This window comes from Phalacrocorax carbo, chromosome 10 (genome assembly GCF_963921805.1).
Source record: "Phalacrocorax carbo chromosome 10, bPhaCar2.1, whole genome shotgun sequence".
Taxonomy (NCBI): domain Eukaryota; kingdom Metazoa; phylum Chordata; class Aves; order Suliformes; family Phalacrocoracidae; genus Phalacrocorax; species Phalacrocorax carbo.
The window spans coordinates 3,178,008-3,202,366 of NC_087522.1; the positions used below are offsets into that span (position 1 = coordinate 3,178,008).

The 24,359-nt window shown below is 46.6% G+C and overlaps 1 protein-coding gene across 3 annotated transcripts in view; it reads left to right on the forward strand.

The window, feature by feature from the left end:
- The window catches only part of CACNA1H (calcium voltage-gated channel subunit alpha1 H), a 128,859-nt gene that overhangs the window by 87,643 nt on the left and 16,857 nt on the right, over nucleotides 1-24,359 (forward strand). For 2 of the 3 annotated variants that reach the window (XM_064461417.1, XM_064461418.1), the window contains exons 20-27: nucleotides 1,568-1,694; nucleotides 2,312-2,437; nucleotides 3,146-3,235; nucleotides 4,080-4,293; nucleotides 12,272-12,423; nucleotides 14,428-14,537; nucleotides 15,693-15,826; nucleotides 16,399-16,469. In XM_064461417.1, the coding sequence (XP_064317487.1) occupies nucleotides 1,568-1,694; nucleotides 2,312-2,437; nucleotides 3,146-3,235; nucleotides 4,080-4,293; nucleotides 12,272-12,423; nucleotides 14,428-14,537; nucleotides 15,693-15,826; nucleotides 16,399-16,469 (1,024 nt within the window). The remainder of the gene's footprint in view (nucleotides 1-1,567; nucleotides 1,695-2,311; nucleotides 2,438-3,145; nucleotides 3,236-4,079; nucleotides 4,294-12,271; nucleotides 12,424-14,427; nucleotides 14,538-15,692; nucleotides 15,827-16,398; nucleotides 16,470-24,359) is intronic. The other variant, XM_064461419.1, reaches the window with a different exon arrangement.

Below are 24,359 nucleotides of genomic sequence, written 5' to 3' on the forward strand. Positions count from 1 at the left end.
TTCTATTTCCATCCTGCTTGGCAAGGAACACAAGCCTTTTTTCATGAAATTTCAAGGGAAATAAGATAGGCACCTCCTGAGACCGGTACGCTTTCAGATAAAAAGCTGCTTGCTTATGAGAGCAATAGGAAGACGCAATCTTGTTTAGGCCCATGACCACAAGAACAACAGTTATTTGTCTGCTGCTCTGTATTTCCTTAGTGGCAAGTAAATTTGTGAGTGTTTCTGTCTCCTCTCCTGCTCCAATGCTCTGTTCTGCTGGTGGCATCGGGGTCCCCTTGCACTGCTGGCTCACCAGGAGCCACTCTGGGTCACCCCGGACGAGCCTTGGCCTGGCAGCGCCTCGGGGCACCTGTCTAAAACACATAACTAGAACTGAAATCAGGGCATAGGCAATTCATAAGTAAATGTAAGGTGAAAAAGGGAATTGGTCTTGGAGAATAACTAGGCCAGATCCTATTAATAGACAGGAATTCATCACCCCTCCTGATGGCTTCACTTATCACAGCCTCTTCTAGGATTACTCCAGGGACCATTCCTAACACTTTGTAGGTGCAGTTCAGACTGCCACATTATTTGCTGCCAAACAAGACCTTATTGAAATGCTTTGTCCCTGCAGCATCCAACTCTCTTCTTTTCTCTATGTTTGGTGGGCATGAAAGCATCATTAACCGTGCAAGCTCGAGCTACCTGCAAGGACTTGTACCCTCTCCCCTCTACAGGCCCCTCTTAAAAAAAAAGCCTTTATATTCTTCAGTCAAAACACCCACCTTCCCAGAAGAGCTTGCTTGGGCTAGTTACACTTATCTGTGCAAACACAATTTTCACATGTGCATGGGAGAGCCACTCTCCGGGCACTCATACAGAAAACTCTTGTTCTCCAGAATACCCAAAAGCTGCTTCAGGCGGTGCTCAGAGCACGCCTGGCCTCTCACAGCAAGTGAGCAAGCTGCTCTTTAATGGGGTGACCCCTTGGCTGTGGAGCTGTTGATCACAAGTTCCTCTTAGCTGAGGGTCAGTCCAGGAACTAATCAGGAAACAAATGGAAGTTATTTTGTTTGAAAAGTTGTCATGGGGCCCAGGCTTGTAGGACAGGTGAGCGCTTACGCCTGTAGAAAGAGGACAAGACATGCTCACTAGTACCACTGTGAAGCTGCTCACACGTGTGGTGCTAGGAAGCAGGCTCCTGCCTGGGGTGTGCCCCTCTGCTTGGATCAGAGAGGCCTCAGAGGGCATCAGCTTTCTGGACTGTGGTATAAATAGCCCTGTAGTGGGAAGCTTTGTGATATTCTGTGCATAGAGAGTATTCCCTCCTCACTGTTACTGGCAAGCAACTGCCCAACACCCTGCTGACAGGGTGTCTTAGACTTTTTTAATTCCATCTAATGTGTCTGTGAATGCTCTGGCTGTCCAAGTCAGTCACTAATCGTCTCCGAATGCTGCCTGCAGATAGAGGAGGGTTGTGTTAGCTTTACTGCAGCCCTAGCAGAGGAGGAAAAGCAACCATATTAATAACAGGGCATGCATAAAAATTAAAAGCTTTATTGTTTTGCCTTTTTTTTTCCAGAGTCATCAGCAGAGCCCCAGGTCTGAAGCTGGTGGTAGAAACCTTAATCTCCTCCTTGAGGCCTATTGGGAATATTGTTCTCATCTGCTGTGCTTTCTTCATTATCTTTGGGATTTTAGGGGTCCAGGTAGAGTATTTCCCTCACCATGGCCATCTGTAAGTGACTGCTGCAAAAGATAAGCTCTTTTTCTCACCACCTGGGGTTAAGGTGGAAGTAAGGAGCTTAAATCCCTCCAAAGGAAGATTTCAGTTAGGTGTTAGGAAAGAAGAGCCAGGCCCTAGAAGGAATACTCCGGGGTGGGGTTGGCATCTGCTCATTGGGAGGTTCTCAGGATTGGAAGAGCAGACCTCCCTGATGAACAACACAGCTAAGCCTGGCTGAGGGTAGGGGAAGGAAAAGAACAATTCCCAAGATCCCGCCCAGCTCTGTGTACTAGGATGTATGTAATATTTCTTCCTCAGAGGGGAGATTATCATCCTCCCAACAAGGCAGGGCAGGCCTGAGCGATCACCTTCCTTCTGCGTGTGAGGCAATGCACAGCAATGTCTCAGGGCCTGAAGTTTCATCAGAGGTGTTTTCCTGCCGTGTGTGTTAAGACAGGTATCTGAGCTGGAAGGAAAGGAAAGGAATTAGAACTTGGCAAACAACTCTACTAGAGGAAAGAAAGGTAAATCAGGGGACAGACTTTTCAAAGCTGCTTCTTTTTCATATTTTCTTTTTTTTTTGTTGCTTCTCAAATACAGCTTTTTAAAGGCAAGTTCTACTACTGTGATGGTCCTGACGTAAAAAACATCACTACGAAGACTGACTGCACTAACGCACACTACAGATGGGTTCGTCGGAAGTACAATTTTGACAATTTGGGACAGGTAAATTCCTTGCTGCGGGGATTTTCTGTACCAGTTTTTAATGGATGAGCACCTAAAATGTATTCCTTGAGGAGGGTGTGGAACCTCCATCATAGTAAGTTTTCAAGAATGATGCAGGCGTTCATCTATCAGAAGCAACCCTAACTGGGTAAAAATGGATCAGGTTACCTCTTGCAGCCAGACTTGCTAGGGTTATACAATTCCTTGTTTATAAGAGAGTATTGTCTTAAAGCTGCTGCTTTTGCATGCAGTCCCTCAGGTATGCACCTCAACTGTCATTTTTATTCTCTTGAATTCTAGCTGTTACATTTGCAAATGAAAAAAATAAGGTGTTTTATACTGCTGAAAAGCAAGACAGCCCATAGTAGGAGCTGGAATATATTACTGCTTTTTAAAACCCCATGACATTGGGCCTGCCTGACATACTGATTTTTAATCATGCTTTGGTGACCAGACAGCCTGATATGTCTTAGCAAAAGTCAGCCTATATGTGAGGGAAAAGGAGCATTAATGACCATAGTTTGCTCACTTTTAAGACAGATATGGAAATAGGTAAAAGAAAGCAACAATACGTTGCATTTCTCCACAGCTCCAGGCCAGATGATGTGTTCTGAGCTGTGGATTGGCTTTGCCGAGCATTACCTGTTGTTAGTTTCTTTTCTGGGGACTAAAATGCAAGACCAGTCTTTTCTGTTTGTTTTCTTATAGGCCCTCATGTCCTTGTTTGTTCTGTCGTCCAAGGATGGCTGGGTGAACATCATGTACGATGGTTTGGATGCCGTGGGTATTGACCAACAGGTAAATGTACAGCAGAGTCCAGCTGTGTTGCTCTCAGAAGTCTCATGCCTGGGTGACTCTGGTGTTTTTGAAGTCCCAGGAAGGAGCAGAGCTACAGGATCTTTTTGAGGTCCCGGCTGCCCCTTGGGCTGCCAGGGTTTTCCATTCTTCACTGAGTAGCTTTTACGGTGGCTGCACGCCATATAGCACACAAGTACTGATGGGGTTTTTAATTAGAGTGATGGTACTTGAGGAGGGCCACACGTGCCATTGCACTGCAGCTTCACAGAAAGCATGATGAATAAGAGCAAACTCACACGACATGGGAAACAACCAGGGATGTTGTGAAAGAGACATTGTTAAGTTTGTGTGTTATGTGGTGTTTACAAAGGAAAGTCAAGAGTCTTAGAAGCGTAGTACCCCGTCGTAGCTACAGAAACACTTTGTACTTAATTTTCCCCTGCTTCTGAAGATCTCATAACAACGGAGAAACATTAACCACATCTCAAAAAAAAATAAGCTGGAGCCTATCTTTAACCAAAACGGTCTCGCAGGTGGGCTGATGCGCATCCACTGAGATTCATCTTAAACTGTGTGAAATAAATGCCAAAATAATTAAACCCTATAAGCCAACTTACGGAGGCTAGGATGCGTTTTACAACAAAAGTAAAATCCTCGTTGGTGAGAATGTGAATGAGAGGAAACTGTTTTGGGAAAAATCTCCTGACTTCTCCCAGCCCTCTCCTCCTCCCCACAAAAGCGTACTGTGCTGTCTTGTTGCTAGAGTGCCCGATATCCTGACTTACACACATCTTGTCTATGCCACTTCCCTTCTCTCTTGTTTTTTAATTCCCCGCCTCACCAGCCCATCCAGAACCATAACCCTTGGATGCTTCTCTACTTCATCTCCTTCCTGCTCATCGTCAGCTTCTTCGTGCTCAACATGTTTGTGGGGGTGGTGGTGGAGAACTTTCACAAGTGCCGACAGCACCAGGAGGCGGAGGAGGCCCGGCGTCGGGAGGAGAAGCGGCTGAGACGCTTGGAGAAAAAGCGCAGGAGTAAGGAGATATACCTGTCTGGTCGGTAGACTGCGTTACAAACCAAAATCTTTCTGAGCCCTGCCTGCTCCCAAAGCAAGACTTTCATTTTCCTTTGGTTTTGTTTCCATGGGATTCAAGAGGCTGGTTTGCTTCGTTACCTCTTTGGCGGTACCTTAAGTCTTGGGTTGCCAACACCCTGGCATTGTCCTCTACAAGCCTGATGTAAAGCATTACCTGTTTACTTGGCTGGGGAGAAAATCCTCCTCCAAGCAGAGTTCTCTCTCATGCTCTGCAAGGCAAAGGTGTCCCAAGCACCGAGCGGGAGCTTGCGGTGTGCCGGAGGGATGCAGTGAGTAAACAGCTGCAATGCTTTCTCTGTGTGTGAAGGCTGGTCCCGAGGGTAGCCCTGTGGCTTAATGTGCCGCTTGCATCTGATGGTGGTGGTGGTTTGATTTATTAATTCTTTTCTTAGACAAAATAATTGCGATGCTTTTTAGAGTCCTAGCGCATGGCCCCGCATGCCACAAAACATGCTGCATGAGGGCATGAACAAACTGACAGCCCTGGGGAGAGGAACAGAGCCCCAGGACGGGGCTATCCAGAAAATTCTTCTCTGGAAGATGTCCATTACAAGAGATTCTTGCCCCATCACAGGCTGGGGGGAGCCCTTCATTGCTGAGCAATGTGCTGGGACTCACTTTGTCCTTGCAAACAGTCTACATGGAAATACCGGCCAGGTGCAGGGCCATTAGGGTGCAACCGAAGGCCTTTAGCTAAAATCTGCTTCTTAGTGGACCTACTAGGAACCATCAAGCTAGACCAGAAAAACACCTGAGCTTGTGTTCCTTTCCTGACCCAAAGCTTCCCAGGGGTTCTCATGTATTAACTCTCACCTCCACTGCTCCTCAGCAGGCTCCAGCCAGGGGCAAGCTGCCGATAGGTGGGTGTTCCCCGGGAAATTGCCAGGAAACCAGCCACACCGACTTCCCAGCCAGTTTTAGTGAACAGGGGGAGCCTGCGTTAGATGCTGCAAGCATTTTTTAAAAGTAAGTGAGGCAACATGGCTTGGCCACTGGGATCAAAGATGAGCTTAGTTAGGGATAAGGCCTGGGCGCTTCTGGCCCAGCTCGTCGCAGCAGCCCTGTGGCTCTTTGCCTAGCGCTGTGCTGCCCTGCGTAACCTCCTGTAAAGACCTAATATCTCATTGTGACAAATGGCTAATTATCTCGCAAATATCAAGCCACAGGTATCCATTTTCAGCTGGAAAAACTGCAGATAGCTCGAATAGGCTTTTGCCTGGCTCGAAGGACATAGCAAGTCAGAGGCTTTGCTTAGAAACCCCAGCCAATTTCCTCCATCCATCTACACTTGAGTCTAAAGGCAGGCAGCAGTATCCCTTGCAGCTCCTCTGCTGCTCTTGTGGTCTTCTTTATAAGAGCATTGGAGACCTCAGCGCTAAATATCTGCACTGTGGTCTCCGCGGGGCCTTAATAACAGACTGACCTGACACCACAGTGAAGGCCAAGCCCATTTCATTTTAGCTAGTTGTGAGTTAAGTAGCTGGGTTAAAATGAAATCCAGATCAAACTAGCCAGCTGCAAACAGACATTGCATCTCTTTGGAGATTTAGAAGAGTTCAAATGCGATTTCATTTCCCTTTTCCCATTTTGTTTTTTGAGTTTGAGGTTCCAGCTAGGATTAGAAGTGGAAATCCTGAAGGCAGCATTTCCAGCACAATAAGAGAAATCAGTTTCAGGCTCTCAAGAGTCCTCCTGCTTGTGCAGTATTTCTACCCCAATGTGCTGATGCAAGAAGACGTTCAGATAAACTCAAAGTTTATATTAAAATAAAAAAGCTTATTTACAAAGAACATTAAGCATCCTTAGAGAAAATAGACTGGGGCACAGGTGAGGAGGGATAGCTTAACCACAGCCAGTTGCTATTCCTGATTAGTAAGTAAACCTTATTACAAGCCTGTCTGTGGCTCGCTGCTCAGGCACTGAAAAAAGCCAGTCCCTGCAGTGATGGGCACTGTTATATTGCCCCTCCTTATTCAGCTATCTCAAAGGATAGGGACATGGAGATATTTCGGACTGCACACCCAGGCATTGCACAGATGTGGGTTGTAACATTTCACTGAGAGCGCGTGGGGAGGAGGACAGCTTTCTGGAAGGCGATCAAGTCCAATATAGCAACTGAGAGGCTAAACGTTTGTCCCTGTGTTGGGCTTCCAGGAGGTTACCTCAGATCGTCTGGCTCTGAGGTCTCCTACTTGCCTCTGCTCAGCATGGACAGCTTGGCATCTAAATTTGAGTTGTTAACAAGGTGAAATCAAATATCTGATACTCATTTTGGAAGATTGCTATTTACATTTTAATGGCTTTTTAAAATTGAAATAGGAGGAGTTTTCACCTCCTGGGTAATTTAGAAGATGATGGATTTGGTGAAAAAATGTGGCAGACTCAGAAAGATGTGAGATGTGGTTGGTGCCACGCGTGGCAGAGTCTCTGGGGGGGACTGTCTGTGTGCACATGCAGGCATGGGATGCTGCGCGGTGAAGGTGGGCTGGCCAGCTTTCCACGTGCCCCAGCGCTGTGTGTCTCACCCATACAGAGGAGTGGGTGAAAGGCCAGTCCCCCCGGCACAGGATGGGCACAGGAGACCAGTAATTCTGTAGAGGAGCAAGGAGCCTGCATTGGGAAGCCTAGCAGAGAGCCCTGCTTTTGCTTCTGTTGCAATTTCTAGTATTTGGCCTGAAGAGACCCTGAGGGGTGGAAGAATCAGGGCTGTTAGCAAGAGTAACATCCAGCATAGCTAACAGGTGTACTCTCTGAGCAATACCCGTCCATTTGGACTCGCCCTGTCTGCCTGGCATCTTGTCTTTGCATCCTGTCTCTTGTCTGTAATGTCCTCTGTGTGTAGTGACCCTGTGTGTGTTTCTGTGTATTGAGGTCTTTGGGCATCTGTAGGTACCTACACACACAGAAACACACCACTGAGCCATGGTAGGCTTGGGCTCAGGCCTGGAAATGGGCTAAGCCTCAGCTTCTCAGTGCCTGGATAGTACCAGTCCCAGGCTCTGCAGGCTGGGTCGAGGATTTGGACCCTGCGTGCAGAGCTATGAGCCTGGCAGAGGATTTGCTCCGTGGAGGACACAGCCCTGTGGTGGGACACAGCTCCTTCTTCAGACCCCATGGATGTGGGATGGGGAATCATCACGTGTCTGTTTTGGGGGTGCTTTCCAGGCCCTTCAGGAGCCTGGCAGGAAGGTTCCTCTCAGCCCACATCTCTGCGGTCACACACCACCTCAGACCATTCCAAAAAGTTTCTTGATTCCCACCTGAGGGCCACTTTCACGGAGGGATGGGGACAGGGTGAAACCCCACATCCCTTGTCAGTGTGCCTTGACTCTCTGCTGCTGTGACAAGCATCACTGGAGGCACCGGCAACAGAGTTCATGGACCAAATCTGTCAGCAAGGCACTGCTGCCATGGCAGCAGCAACGGCCGCAGGGCCCAGCCTTCATGATCGGGCTGCAGTAAACTCAGCTGAGGCCAGGGCCAGTGCTGGAGGCAGGCACTGGGATTGCCAGTTAACCCTGCTCACAGGAGAAAAGAGGGCAGGGGGTTGAATACACTGTAGAAATGCATTTGATGTGGTTTTAAAGGTGGAACGGCACAGTGTACTTTTTCATGTGAAGGTAAAAATTCAAGATAAACTAGAATATTTTCTGACACAGTCACTACTATATCCACTGTATCTACTATGTAAATAAGTGTAGTGTAATTTAATAATCCTGCAGCTCCTAACCTTTTAATGAGGTTCTGAGAAGACACAGACTGAAACCAGCCTCCCCAGATTAAAGTTTTTATTAAAACCACATGGATCAGCTTGATCTCCTCTGCGTTCAGGACACAGGGCCAAATCTACCCGCCCATATCTGCTGTGAAGCCAGCAGCCGCTGGCCCACTGAGCAAAGCACGATGTCAGGTCAAACGCAGGCAGTACCCTGGGCTTCAAAGGCTGCAAGTCGGGTCTGGGTGACACCGTGTGCCAAAAGCAGTGCAGGCGACACTGGAAAAGCTGGAAATGCCTGACACAGCCCAGGGGAGGCCCTAGCTGGGGAGCAGAAGTGCCTTTCAGTAGTGTCACCGAGTCACTGGCCCCTGGGAAGAGCCTAAAAACTGAGAAAAGGCAAACGCATTTTCCTGATTTCCGCTCTGCACGAGAGGAGCACAGCCACAGCTGTGTTCCTCTGAGGCATTTCCCAGCACAGAGCTGAGCATCTGGGCATTGTAGAAGGAAGAGACCAGTTTTGTTTTAAGACCCAGCAGAGATGCCGTTCAGAGCACTGACTCTAAGCCTTTCTCTCTAGGGGTGAGCAATCATGGGCAGCACACAACGGTATTTAAATTAGTCCATCCTCTCCGTGCCGCAACCAGCTCTGTATCCAGCAGAAACATTTGAGCTGTAATTTTGGGCACTGCATATCTGAGTGTTTAGTATTTCCAGCTAGGGAATTATCAACCCATCTCGCTTATTTTTCCAGGCAGCTGCAGGTATAGAGCTACTCTGTGCCAAGCATGCACATAAACCCATTAGGGCTTTCTAATGTTTCATGCAGAGGAGAATAATGGAGGAGCTGTAGCTAGAAATTGTAATGCCAACCCAAATGCTTTTAAGCTAGGAGACAGCGCTTCATTAATTTTCACGTCAGCAGAATCACAAGCAAGAAAGTTTAAATACTCTTCAGAGAGGTGAGAGTCAAGCATTAGCCAACATCTAGAAGTGGGGGCGAGAAAGGACTGTGGTTTTCCTTTTGCTTATGTTTGATGGTTTCGCCTTTCCCTCCTGCATTTCCACCAATTCAAACCGTCAGCTGCAGGGATACTTGTCTGTGTTTGATATAAGTCTGCTGGTTGGCTGACTGGAGCCTCACCCCAGAAACCATTTCCCTGGAGAAACCAGGCACAGGTTGCATTTTGCCTACTGTAATTAACGATGCATTAGATCTTCCCCATTTGCTGTGCCCACATCCCCATGGTCCACTGTTCCCCTCATGCGGGTTCTTCTGCAGACCCCACGTCTCTGGTTGAGCAGGCTGTAGCAGTAGGTGTGTGCAGTGAACGCTTACATGCAAACTGCGGAAAATGACATAGTGTGCTCTCACTAAGAGCTAAAAAACGTGTGTCTGAAGTGAAAGGAGGCCAGAGCCACTTGCTGTGCTGTTGACTGAAGTCAAAGTCCTGTTCCTGAAGGGTCCGGGAATAAACAGTGACCCCGCAGAGCTGGGGGCCCTTGGGGCTCTGAAACGCAGCCACCCTCCTGCAGGGAGCAGGTGAGAGCTGCAGTGAAGCTGTGTGGCTGTTCTCTCACTGCTTTCACCCTGCTGCAAACCCTCTGCCTTCACGGGATTGTCCTGATGCCACACCAGCATCACCAAAAGTAGAAGCTGGCCTGTCCTTCCTGCACATCCCTGCTCACTACAGTTAGCCTCGCATGAGCAGTATCTCCTCTAATGGACATTGCATGGGTTGCTCCACTGAGCATGACAGTGTTGTTGCATGCGTTTTAAAGTGTTGTCAACTTTATTCTAGACTGTCCTTGTATGTGTCCCCCCAGGAAAAGTTTCTTTTTCATCTGTTAACCTGGCTTCAGGCATGCAGTACATCCTAAATGAGTAGGGCATTTCCTAGAGCTCCCTCATCCCAGGTCAAGTTAAACCTGTCGCAAGTTCTCTGAGCAACCAGTTGACCAGGCGTAGCCAGTGCTGAGCACCAGCAGAGTGTACAGACACAGACCTCTGAGACTCTTTCACTCAGTAAAACAGACCCACCTTTATGGCTGGGTGGTTCCTCCTTGCTATTTCTATATCCAGCCCAGGAAAAGCGGGAGCTGTGTTGCTGACAGGCAGCCTAGAAGGTTTTCTGTTCAGCGACTTCACAGTGGAAGACGTTTTCTTGTGATTATGCCTTAGAATTATATAAATAGTTTATAAAAGGTAATAAACACCTGATCTTCTAATGAAGTTAATCAGTGGCTGCATTTGGGCAGGTTAGAGAGTAGTTGCAGTCACCTACAGCCTGTTCTCCATACGTGCTGGTAGCCCGTGTATTCACACGCTGCCCGTCGCAGCTTGTGTTCTTCTGAGATCAATCAGTCATTAATAAATAGCCCCTTAATATAACATTTGACTGTTTGGGGTATTCTCAGACCTCCCAGCAAGCTGATTTTTTTGCATTCCCAAGAAGACAATTCCAAAAGTAAAAAAAAAAAACAAAGGAAGAAAAAGTATGTCGTAATCCTGAATACACACGCACACATAGTACAGAGTTAAGTAAATATTTTACTGTAATATTTTTATTATTATTTTTTAGACACACTGGAAGATTAGCCGAGCTAAGTAGCAGACAGCCGTACCAGCCCAAAATGACTGGTAGGACTAAAGCACGTGAAAGCAACAGAGAAATATATTCCAAAACAATTGCGTTTGCTTTCATCTAGTTTTTCCACCTCCATTAGCAGAAAAAATAAGTCTAGGTGACCCCAGTCAGAAGGAACTGTTTTTCAGATGCCTCCACTCCACTTTTAACTACCAGAAAAAATAGGAGTTGAAAGAGGGCAGCAGCTTCAATTTCCCTTTATCCAATTTATTTTAGGGTTTTGGACTCTAATCTGGCATCAGTTGCACTACCAAAAAAAACACCCACATTTCAAGAGTCACTCCATCTGAAAGATACTAGCAAGATAAGAGGAGTGGAAAATGTATTTCAGGGGGCCACCGAGTACTTTTGAGCCTCTTTCCCTCCTTATTTTTTAAGGTGAAGCAGCTCCTTTCCCTCAGCTCCTCACATCTTTAAAGCTGAATTTGCTGAAACATCTGCAAAAAAAAAAATCCCTCTCTGTTAAGAGCAATCCTGCTCTGACTTAGTGCGACCTAACATGTCTCTTCCACTTGCAAAATCTGCAGTAGTGCTGACTTTGGCCCCAAGTACGCTCTTTGAATATTTGCATTTCTTAAGTTTGAAAAGAATTCAACTCTATCCAAGTGCCCACAGCCATCCTGTGGTCAGAGTCTAATTTGAGAGACACATGCAGTAAATACAGCTCGGTCGCAGGGCAGTGTCCAAACACTGTCCTAGGAACAGCCCCGGGAACTTGGTCATATACAGAAATCTCCTCATTTCAAAGGGAAGAAAGGAGGAGTCATGACCAGAGGCAGAGAGATGAAATTTGTGTGATCATAGCCCAGATGGTTTTTTAGATGCAACCATGTCCTTGTTCGTATATTTCCAGAGGAGCTTGTGCTGACAGTCTTTGTCGAGGCAAATGCTGAGCACCCCACTCCATTGCCATTGATGCTCTTCTGTGTGCTACTAACCCCCACGCATGTGTCTTCCTTTGCCACAGGCATTGCTATGTTTCCTTTAGACCTTTAAAACACACCAAAAGCCTTCTGTCACAGAACCTGGGCTCAGGTGATGTTCGTCTCTTACGTGATGATGCCTGCCATCAGCTGGATTAGGAGAGATGCATATCAGAGTCCAGACCAATAAGACCTGTCCTTGGCCATTCCTCTAAACTGGAGTTGGAGCTTTGTGGGGTTTGGAGCTTTTCTTTTGGCTTTGGGTCTCGTTTCCATCCTGCTTCACACCCTTCCTAGTTCGTGATAAGAGTCCATTAAGTGAAGAGGTTGTCCTCTAGCCTGAGACAGAGCAGTAAGAACAGAGCACACTTGGGAGAAAAACAGACCTGGTTGTCAAAGCTGCGGAGGTCCCTTCTGCAGACACAGGAGGTTTGGCTCAGCCTGAGAACCCCGCTACGGTTCTTGAAGGCCTCGCTGCTAGGAAGAAGCACTTGGCCATTTCCCATGGCTTGCTTGAATCAGTTCTCCCAAAGGCTTCACCCTGCATCTGGGGGTGTGTAAGACACGACCCGCAGCCCACGTTGTGATGGCTGCCGACCGCGCAGCAGGGCCTGCATTCATTGCATTGCCTTTCTTTGTCTTCTTCTGCAGAAGCCCAACGCAGGCCTTACTACGCTGACTACTCCCCAGCACGGAAGTACATTCACACCCTCTGCACCAGCCACTATCTCGACCTCTTCATCACATTCATCATTGGGGTCAATGTCATCACTATGTCAATGGAGCACTACAACCAGCCAAAGGTAAGAACCACCCATCATGTCGGCCACGAAACACAGCAGCATGGGGTAGCAGGGGACCTGAGGACCATACTCTGTGTCCTTGGGATACCATTGATCGATGAGGTCTGCAGCCAGCTCTGATTCCCTGGGACCATTCCCTGTTGTTTGAAAGCCTCAGCAGGCTCCAGGCTCAGCATTGCAATCCATCTAACTCTAGGCCAGCTCTACCATTCGGGAGTCACTTGCCTCAATCAAAAGCTTGACTTCCCTGCTCTTGCATGAAAAAAAAAACAGAGAATAAAGTTAACGGAGAGCAAACTAAACTTTTACTAGGAAAAGATCAGTCCAAATATTTCCTCTCCTAATCCCAGACGTGACTGACCCTCAGACTGTAAAACAGTCCAGAACTTTAGAATATTCCATTAACAGATACAAACATGAAGTTAATGCATGCAGAGCAGCGTTCCTTTTCCTCAATGACTTTAGAATAAACCAGCTCTTAAGTACAACCCTTCTTTTCTTTATGTATCATAAAATCTGCCTTTCCCAAGAAAACCTTTGGCATAAATCATATAGCTTGTCTGTTTGCCGCATATATTAATCTTTCATCACATTATCATTCACAGAGCTCTAGGCTCAGTGTTTACTTTTCTAGTATTGCACGGTCTGCCAGGTAACCTGCAAATGCCTCCTGGAAGCTGAGCCAGAGGGGCACCAAGCCACAGGGTAACGCATGTGTGTTTTACACCAGCTGACTATGTGCTGTTCTGCCCCCATAATTCCTTTGCATAACAGCCTTTGTTTCGCATGTAAATGTTATTTATCCAGATTAGGTCTTATTTATACTTGTTTTATATTCATGTAAAACACAGTGGTGTAAATCTGAATGCAAACCATCACAAATGACGTGAGAATTCAGGCTTGGGCAGTGTGCTTCAGATGAAATAGTAAATAGTCCCACATTCTTTTAAAGTTGCCATTTTACTTCAGGCACTGGAACAAAAATAGGGATGGTAGTGCACTGAGGAATGCCAACATCAGCAAAACTTTCAGCTCTTGTTCCTAAAAAAATTGGTGTGTGGTCATCCCACGTAGCTGGGGTCAGCAAAGCACGGTCATGGCACAAATGTGACGAGGAGAGCTTGCCTGTGGCCCGAGGCTTCCTCTGTCAACAAAGCAGACGTTGCTTTGGAGATTCCTCTGTTGCATTTTATTTCCAATTGTGTCTGTTTTGATGTTCACTGTTATCTTTTTTTTTATTGTAAAAGACCTATATTACATTGAACTAAATTCCCCTTCCCTCCCTCCTTTCCCCAAATCCCTACCCAACCAAAGAGCTGTTTCACTCTGCAACTATCTATTTTAAGGTCCCAGCAAGATTCTTTTGCTATTGTTGGCCTACAGTTCCAGTGAAATCCATTATAAACACTCATCATCTTAAAGTATAAACACTGCAGATTCCTGACTTCCGAGAGCAGCTCTATAGAGAGCGTGAACATTGCACCAAATATGGACACACTCTGCCCAGCTCTAGAGATGTAACATTTTTCAAGAAGGCAAGATTTAATCCATCTCCAACATCATTTATTTTTCTGAGGGTTTTAAGCAAAGCCATCGTTCTAAGGGTTGCCACGCTGGAATAAAGAAATGATCCATCAAGTCTTTTATTCTACCCAAGGCTAGGCAGATCTGACGAAGTAAACCTTCTTAGCTGGAGAAGGGGTAGAATTTTCTGTCTGACCAGACTGAACAATCTGGACACTGAAGTTGGAGGGCTGCTAGCTCTTGACATTTTTAACACAAATAGCATTAGTGCTTAAAAGGTTTGTGTGTGCATCGGTGTCTAACCCTTTATTTGCGTTTTGCTTTGTGATTTAGTGCAGTTTTGTAACTGAGCTCTGCAAGCTATTGTGACTTTCCTTCTTACATCTTTGTCCCTGTGCCACCCTTGTGCCTGCCAGTCCCTCTTCAGGGGCTCAAGAAAAGGATAGCTTGGGCTGGTCTAACTGGTGTCTCTCTTTCCAGTCCCTGGATGAAGCCCTGAAGTACTGCAACTATGTGTTCACCATAGTTTTTGTGTTCGAGGCAGTTCTGAAGTTGGTGGCATTTGGTTTTCGAAGGTTCTTTAAGGACAGGTGAGAGTATTTTAAACTCCTGTGCATTTGGGGTAGAGCTGTATCGACCCAGTTTCAAAGCTGGATGCTGGGTACATGTAGCATCACTATGATAGCGCTACATGCTGTGTGCAAGGAAGAGCAAAGGCCTGTCTCTCCATGGGTGCAAACTTTATAGCGTAGAAACTAAAAATTCGAAGAACTGCTGGTACTGCTTTGCAGAAGGAATTAAGGAAATCTTACAAAATTCTGTATACGTTCTTTCTCCCAGTACCTGCATCTCCACCAGGTCTGACTGGCTCAGCTTAGAGGTCAGAAACAACCTGTTGGCATCAATCCAGTCCTCAAAAGTGTAGTTTTGGCACCCTAAGGTCACAGAGTCCCTCAGAACAAGTCTCCTTTGCAAGCCGAACCAGGCCTTTGGTAGACTGCTGGCTTTGTAAAGCCTTTAGCAAAGGCAGAGGTAGTTGTGTTCAGCCCCGCTGCCTTCAGATCCCAGCTGCAGAGACCTGCGGATCTTCTGCTGCCTCACATTTAGCCACAAGCAAATGTGCGTGAGAGCACGTTGTGGTTTGGCGCCTTGCTGGGGAGCAGGGTAAGACCGAACATTTCTCCCCAAAAGTATCTTGTTTTCCTCATTTATCCTGAGTGAGTGGTTGGAAGCTGTGCAATGAGCTATGAGCAATATTACTTATGAGGGAAACCGCATAGGGAAGTCACTCACTTTCTTCACATCTTACTGTCTTTCTGGTGCTGGTGTGGAAGGCCCTCTACAAGTCTTAGGCTATAAATCAATGAAGAAATTCTAGTGGAGTAATTCAAAAGGCAGGTGACATATCATGGGAGCTGTTATATTGCATCACATCACAGGTCCCTCTAGCCTAGTATCTTGCCCTGAGAGCAGCGCCAGGTGGATAGCAGGGGGACGATAGGGACCGGGAACTGGGCAGGGACACTTCCCAGGCACAGCCTACAGCAGCCTGTGGCTCGGACACAGCCTGTGCCAGCTGCAGTGAGTTGATTTTGTACCACACAGAAGATCATGGACCCAGATATGAGAGAGGAGGGGCATTTGGGGTTTGCTTGCAATTGTTAGTAACAGATAATTCTCTGCCCTTGGGTGTCTGCCCATGTATGATTTTTATTTATTTTGCCTTCCCTCTTTTTGTCTGTTAGGTGGAATCAGCTGGATTTGGCGATAGTTCTCTTATCGATTGTGGGAATCACGCTGGAGGAAATTGAGATGAACGCTGCATTGCCCATCAATCCCACAATAATACGCATCATGCGGGTGCTGAGAATAGCAAGAGGTACGGCCTGCTCCGTAGGTCTCCAGCCATCCCTCCAGACATGTCAAGAAATGCTTTGGCCATTCGTTCTACTAGTCCTACTGTTTAAGTTCAGCCTGAGAACAGTTAGGCGATGAGGCAAAATGTCGATTCAGAGACAAGCTACGTGGGGTTTCATGGGTGTTTCCAGCGGCACCTTAGATTGGTCTCTAATTCAAACCTGGGATCACAGGCCTTTTATACTCATGCCAGACAAGAGCAGGAAGCAGCGGGGAAGGGAAGATCAGAGCTTGAGGTGGTGCTCTTCACTGATGAAATGTCTCCCCATCACTCTCCCACATTTTCCTGCTAGGGCATGCTGGAGTTCTTCTGGCTTCTTGGTCTGTTTTACTGACGTCCTTAACATTAATTGGTGGGGGAAGTAGTCAGGATGTTCTATGGGCCCTGCCAGGACGCAGCGAGCTTGCCATCTGTATGAATAGATGCAAGAGAGATGTAAACCCTCCCTACAAGATCTGAAGCTAAATTTACTTTATGGGTTTTGCTTAAAATATTTCCCAGCCTTTCTGACCAGGATTTGATTCTCATTGTAGTGCTGAAACTGCTTAAAATGGCCACCGGGATGCGAGCTCTCCTGGACACAGTGGTACAAGCACTTCCCCAGGTAAGCCCCCAGACTTCACCCAGGCTCAGTTTGTTCCCCGTGGTGGACTGTGCCTTTCAGGCCTGGGGTGAGCTCTGTGCCACCATCTTTCATGGGCACTAGAAGCCACCTGGGGAGGATATCAGCTTTCTCTGCTGCCACTGTTGCCTTTGTGGCAGTTCTGTATGGTACGTCCTGATCACATAGTGTGTGTTAGATGGGAGAACCAGAATGATGGAAAAAGAGTTAACAGAGAGCCAACTGCTGTAGGCAGAGCTCTTATAAAACACAGATTTCACTGGTAAGTTCAGGAGACACAAGGCTAGAGAAAGCCGTTGGTGAAAGCACTGGAAGTAGACAGCTTCCAGCTCGGCAGTTTTCTTTGTGAAACAGGAGCAACCATGCTTATTGACACCCATTGACAGAGGGCCTGCAGACTTGAAAAGGCAAATAGAGGAGGTGTTTCTGAGTGTTAAAAGCTTGAAGTGGGGCGTCAAGTCACCATATCCTCATGAGCTACAAGAGGAACAATGATGCTGCTAGTCTTAATGATATTTGATAGGATCCTTCAGGTGTTCAGTTCCTGGGACCACTTTTTTATGGATCCATTTATTTGAAAAAAAAAAAAAGAGGGAAAGAAACCTTTGGCTGACTTGCACTCCTCCCTCAAAAAGATCTAAATCACATCAGAAGAATTCCAAGAAGTTTAGGGTTCCTTTGTTTTTAAAATCTTATGCTATTTAAGCTGTGTTCTGCTAGCTTGTGGGTTTGATGGTCTGAGTCCTAATCTTTCAGTCTTTAGAGTCAGCTTGGCTACCTACACATTCCAATTTCATATATCCCCAGCACCCTGTATCCCACCAGGCAGCAGTAGAGACATTTACTGTGACACTTTACCCAGAAGTGAGTACCAATATGAGGTGCCAGGCCATTAAGAATGAGGCAGAGGAACTCTGAGCCTGATTCTCTGAGCTGGCATTTCAGAAGCAGCATTTTTAGGATGCACAGACGTGGTCGGTCCTTAGTTTTCAACCCCTCAATCCCACAGCTGAGCCGCTGGAAGGAGCTTTATGAGTGAGCCCACTCTATTCCGTGTAAAAGGCAGTGTAGTGTGCCCAGGGATGGACTCGGAGAGTCAGGCCTCCCCTCTCCCAGCCCCAGGCCCATAGGCACGGGGACATGGCAGCACACCATGGTGGGCAGTCACGTCTTGATCAGCTTCAGCTGTCTGCAGAGGGATCACATCTCAAAGGCAGGATGATAGCGCTGTGGCTTGGCCAAAAGCAGACACCATGTAAGCAGCTCTTCCAGAATATGAGTGGCCCTGTGAGAACCAGTAGAACTAGTACACATAATTACCCCAAAATACCTCTGTGAGTTAGTTGCTAAGCACAAAGAAGCCCATGATCTATTCAAAATGAACTGGAAAACAAGGGACATTTCTTTTTCTTGGAAAGACCCATTTACTTTTCATCACTGCCATAAAGACGTTTCTAATCTGAGGCACTTGCCCTTTGGTATTCAGATTTCCTTTTCAGTGAAGGATTTTGGCTGAAACTAAAGCAAGGAATTTGCCAACCTGACCCCTGTTTTGGCATTTCAAGAAAGCATTTGATTTGTGTCTATTTTTTTCTATCAAAATCATTGTGATTATAGAGTGTATTTCTCTCTCTCCTTGTTTTGTCTCCCCCCCAGACAATAGAGTGGCTACAGGCCAGGCCTTTTGTTTCCTTGGGGTGTTTTTGCAGTTTACATTCAAACCAAGCTCTCTTTTAAAGGCAAATCCCCAGGGATATTCCAAGCAGATCGTGTGCAGATAAAAATACCATTTTGTCCTCCAGTGAAATTCAGAAAAAGAGAAGGGAAGTTTGGGAAGACCTCTCCGACAACAATCACTCTTCATAAAGCTACAGCTTTCATTTGAAAGGCAGGGTAAGAGTTCCTAGCCCAATTAATTTAGCAGCCTAAAACCACAGCTGGAAAATCCTCATTGAATGTGTCTGCTAAGTGACAAGAAGAATGAATTTGATGCTTAGTCATTACGGTATTTGGGGAAATTCTTTGTCTGGTGTATGTAAAATGGCCCTTTATGGGCTTACCGTGACAAGGTATTGTCATTGCAGCACACTTTTTTCTTTCTTTTTTTGGGTGATGTTTCATCAGCTTCCTATTTGTTTTTATTCAGCAGCAGATATAGCTTGAGGAACACGTAGAGAACCAACTATCCCCCCAGCTTTGGGGAATGTTAGCAGTCACAGTACAGGCTTAGTCTCCTCTTCTGGAACTTCAGACTGACCTTGAGCTGCTGTTTTCAATGCAGGAAGACTTCCTGGTGTCTACCAGTTCAGAGATCTTCTCCTCCACCATGTCTCTGAAAAAAATGAGATGGAGTGGAGGGAGAACAAAGGAGGAGAGGCAAGAGAGACAGAAGGAATGATCAGGAAAAGATCTCAAAATGGCACCTTCTTTGCCCACCACCTCCATTCCCTCTTAGTCTCAGCAAATGTTTGGGATAATGTGTATTGACCATCACATTCCTGCCATAGGCCATCTGTGCATGTCTCCAGCACCGACTCCTTTACCCACTACTATGCAGTCTCGAGGCAGCATCTCCTTTTCAAACAGGAATCCAAGTTTTCCATTTTTACAGCTGGTTGGCCAAGAGGTTGAACTAGTAGTGGGGCCATCCACGGTCACCTAGAAGGGCACTGCCAGCCTTGGCTCTGAAGGTGTACCCTCATGGCATGCCCTTTTGGAGAATGAACTATATCTGCCATGGGCTTAAAATTATGAAGTGCTAAAATCAGCTACATTGCTGTAAACTTGAAATAGAACCATTGCTTTAAACTGAGCAGCTTAAAAAGAGCTGGGCTAGCATGGCGAGCACTGACTTCATCACTTCGACACTGCCAGTCCTAATTGAAGTCAGTTCAGGGCTGCCATTCACAGACTGGAAACTCCCCTGTGATTGCAGAGGCGTGCTCCTGGCGTAACACAAGCTACACAGCTCTGCACTGAACCTCAACATGTCTTCAGAAGCCACCCAGTCCTGTTTTAAGGATGCAAAGTGTTAGGGATCGGCCATCCCCTATTGATGAAATACATTCTTCAAGCAGGTGTTTACTCTTTCTGCTAAAAAAATCTGGTGTTTTTAGTCTGAATTAGCCAAGCTTGTTTTTTCGTTGGATGTAGTTTAGCTTTTTTTTTCTTCTAGAACGTCTTCTTTTTGGAGGCAACAAGAGATAAAATAATCTCTTGCAGTCTGACAAAGAGAAGAACATTGAACTCCTTTAATCTCTCAGTTTGAAGCAGGTTTTCAAGACCTGTTTCAAGTGTTTTTCTCTTCTTTATGAGCTCTGGCCCCATTAAAGCTCTATAATGAATTATACCACTCTTATGCTTCAGCTGAATATTCCCTTGCTTATACATCTGGTGCCTGCCTCAGTTTTGTAAGCGATGTCTGCTCCGTAGGACTCCTATTTGATGGTAATCCTTTAGTCCTTTTCACATCCCCTGCTTTCCAAAGTACAATTCACCCTTTCTGTAGCACAGGCCTGCACTTCGCTCTCAGATTTGTAACTTTGCATTTGGCTGGGTTAAAATGCTCCTTGCGTAAGTGAATCCACCATAGTGAGCAGCCCAGCTCAGTCTGCGCAGCACTTCTAGTATCGATTGCCAGTAAGAAAACCTGCAGTCAATGCTAAGCTGCCAGTGCTCTCCCTGATGGAGAGGACAAAGTGGAAGCCAGTCCAATTGCCATCCTGGCCCTGCAAGGCCAACAATAGTAAAAAGTGGAACTTTCCTATCAAAAGATCTGGGTTCTTTCTCCTTCTTCTTTGTCAGTTGGTCCATGGACAACACATTAATTAAATGCAGAACTGTACAGTATACCTCCTCTTTGTCTTCAAAGCTTGGAACTCCCCCCAGATGGACTCTGTGCCAAGAAAAAAGTGAAGAACTCCTCGTTCTATCGGTGCCCTGAAGGACAGGCTCTGTAGTTTGCTTCTGTCCATGAGTTTAACTCTTCGTGGTGCTGTAATTCCTGTTCTTATCTCAACTTCAGCTCTTGAACAGGTTTTCTGGCATTGTGTAACAGCAGTTATGAGACATAAACAATAGCCTGCTTTTGCCAGATGCTGAAAACCCTCAGCGACTATAAAGCTCAGAGAGCAAGAATATAAATGTCTTACTAGCAAATATTGCAGATGAGACAGATTCTGGAAGGTCGGTACGTGTGTGCTATGCTGCACATCAGCAAGAAGAGTAGAGATGCCTGAGAAATTTGAGCAGTGAACCAGAACTGATTAGGTAAAGAAACCAGGGTTCTACTGGCTGTTAGCACTGGTCTCTGTGGGGCTGAGCGGATACACAGAAAGGGGAGCTCATTCAGGTCAGCTAGCGGCCTTGTTGTTGCACCAATGAGATGACTTTAGCCTTCAAGGTTGTCTCCTGGCCCTTTCCACTAGTCTTGGAATTCACACAGATGGCCTTTGTTTTCCAAGCAGACAAATATGTCCATTTTCTCTTGGGTCCAGTGCATGAATTAGCTGTGTTTTCCTGCTGCCAGGCTTATTGCTTTGGCTGGAATGTGCTGGAAGGAAGATGAGGAGAACTCATGTCCTTGGAAAGGATTGGCAGGGGCTTCGTTTTATGAGAAATTGCTCTTGACAGGCATCCCAGGGAGCTGTGTGCATTGCCTGCATGGACAATTGAAATGCCAAGGTGTGGGCCAGTGATGCAGAAATAATTGATGTCAGAGCAGGAAGAGCCACAAGAGGAACTGTAGTGTGCTTCAGCCAGCCATTGCTGGACTGGGGCAGCAGAAGCCATGTATTTCATCAATGCCACTCCCTGAGCAGGGAGAGTAGAGGCCAGCAGGAGCTAGAGGGATTTGGGTAGCATCACACAGCTGAGAGTGCAACAGAGGAGTGAGAGTGCAACAGAGGAGTGAGAGTGCCCAGGTGGCCCGTGTCCTGTTGTACATGGTCAGTGCGACACGTGCATATCAAGCTAACACAACCTGGCATAGTTGCTTTGCATCCCAGTGCCTGCAGATATGGGCTTCTTTCTTAGTGGCATAGGTCAGGGGTTGAACTCTGATGACACATGCAGTGGTGCTTGGCTATTGCTGTCTCTCTCAGGGGGAGGCCAAAAAACCTGGCAGCAGTGATGGCCACAAGAGCTAAAGCAGACACAGCCTCCCCAGGCCACACAGGGGCAGTGGGAGAAGGGTTTGACTGGGTGTGTGGAGAGGATGGTCGTTTCCCTTGCCACTGAGCAGGGTTATTCCAGGGCTTCTGCAATGGGAGATCACAGATCCAGCTGGGATGCACCATGGTGAAGGGTGGTAGCTCCTCACACAGGGCCTCCCTGCTCCTCCCTGATCACTCTGTCCCAAACACACAGACACTTTTGCCAGCAGTATATGATAGCCAGGATGCCAGAAAGTGAAGGTCCAGGAGGAATCACAGGTACTCACCAGTGTCTCCATCTTCTCTTGTGGCTTCTCTGAGGTACTTTAGGGCACCAAGAACATCTCCAAGATGTGGTTCATCTCTGCTTCACTCCCTACAGGCCAGAGCCTCCCCTCAATGCTGGAGCCACAGCAAATGATGGATAGCCCCTGGCTGCCAGAGAGAGGAGTTATCTGTAGTTTTCTCTGCCCAGCCAAAGGCAGCAGCCCAAGTCAGGGGGAGTTTGATGGATAAACAGAGCATGGGCTGACCTGTTCAGTGCTGCTAGAGCAGAACCACTTCTCAGAGCCTGTCTGGGTGACCGACTGCCAAAGATGAGGTTGCAGACCAGAGCTGGATCTCTGCCCCGATGCAGAGTCCAGCACAGGCATCCCAGCCTTTGGCTGCTGGAGAAAAGTGCCTGGATATGCTCCTGCCCCCTCCCATTCCTCCCAGCAACATGATTCATGCACATCTTTTTCTTGTCTGGTCTCAGTAGATCTTAAAGTGCTTTAGAGACATTAATTACCTATCTGCAAGGGTATTACAAATGGGTACATTGAGTTACAGGAGACGAATGACTCACTCAAGGTCACAAACACATCTAGTCTGCCTTCTCTGCTACTCAGCAGCCGCTGGCTGACCTCTTGCCTCCACCTCAGCCCATCTCTGAGAACATGCCTTGGGTCCTTCTCTGTACTCAGGCCTTGGTGAAGGCCATGGGCTGAAGAGGACCTTCCTTTCCTTTCCTGAGGGACATGGGCTAGCACTGACAAAATATTGAAGATCCGGGGACTGACTTGTACTGATTCGGTACCGCCAGAGCCTACACAAATAGGCCAAGCCGTTTTGCTGAAGCACCTAAGCAAGAGGTGAGCCACTTTGCTCAGCCACATTCTCTTGAGCATCAGATGTTTGTGGGCTGCTGAGAAACTTACGCCCTCTCCAACCTCACAAGCCACCAACTGCCTGCACATATCCAGGTGGATGCTACATCTGCAGGGGGTGGTTTGGGCAGCAGGTTGTTCTTGTGCAGATGGGGAGCAACCTGCTTCTTAGCTGACACTCCAGAGCAGCTCCGGATATCTAGATACAGGTTGGGACGGAGCTTAACAGTAACGGTCATGCCATCACTTGTCCCAGGATCTTTGACTTGCTGCTGTCTCCCACATCTCTCTTTCATGTAGCCACGTTTCCACATCAGTCATTCAGTAACATCCCAAGAGATCCTGTGCACCAGCTGAGCTTTGGAACTGCCCCGTGTCTGCTCTCAGCCAAGGGCAAATGCAACCTTAGACACCAGCAAACACCACGTTAGCAAACATGCTTCTGTTAGCATTCTTAGACTATGCCTGTGGCTGGGATGCCTTGAGCCTATGCAGCAAACCCATGAGTGCAGCCTGGTCTTTGAAGGACTAGTCATGAGACACGTTGGTTCAGTAATGTAATTAGTCACGATCTTAAATACAGAATCTTTTACAAATGTACATGAGGTAGTAGGCAAATTGTTTATGAGCAAACGTCAGCTCATAACATGCTTTGCATGTTGAGAGGTAGATAATAGTTTTGACTGATAACCTGGTAATAACTTCGATGTTACTCTAAATTCTTTGGAGTTTCATTAATGCCAGAAGTTTGCAGACTGATTTATTAGGCATTAAAATAGCCATAAAATATTCAACGTATGGGCTTCTTTGAAAAAATTCCAAGACCCTCTTCTGCAGTGCTACATCAGGCTTTAATTTACACTCAACCTAGAAAACTTATCACTTTTATTTTCCTTCTCTTTAATTATTTGCTCATTTGCCTCCCCAGCAGCATGTGTGTGCATTTGCCTGTGTGCCTGGTTTCCTGTGTTTTCTAATTTGCAGTAATTTTGCAGACTGCTTTCTAATGCCTTAGAAACCACCAGTGGTCCAGCAGACATGAGTTAGGAAACACTATTCCGGAAGACAGTACATGCAGATGAAATAATCCAGACCAGCCATCCACATCACTGTATTATCTCTACTATTCCCTAGAGTATGGTAATAATGTTAGTAGAATTGCAAAGCTCTGTGTGTAGTAGCCAGTTTAGGCTTCAGAGCAATTACAGTCTCCACTGGGTATTTTGCCTACTCCCATTTCTTTAATACAAAAAAACCCCTACTTCATAAGTGATAGCTGTGTTAATTTTATGATAACAGGTATCATACTGATAACCTTTTTAATGAAATTAAGCAGCATGGTCAAAATACCCAGCAACACAGTGGCTGTGCTGCCTCAGAGAATAAAGCTCTCTCAAACTGTAGCGTTCACTAGAAGATACCTTGGAGATCATGAATCCCTTGGCCTGACTACCTGCATCACGACCTGGTTCATTTTTATGTAGAGATAAAATGACGCTTGTGACACCCTGTCTGACTGGAGAACTCGATCGCTCTGTCTCTGTTACAAGCCGATGGACACAAGGCATTTA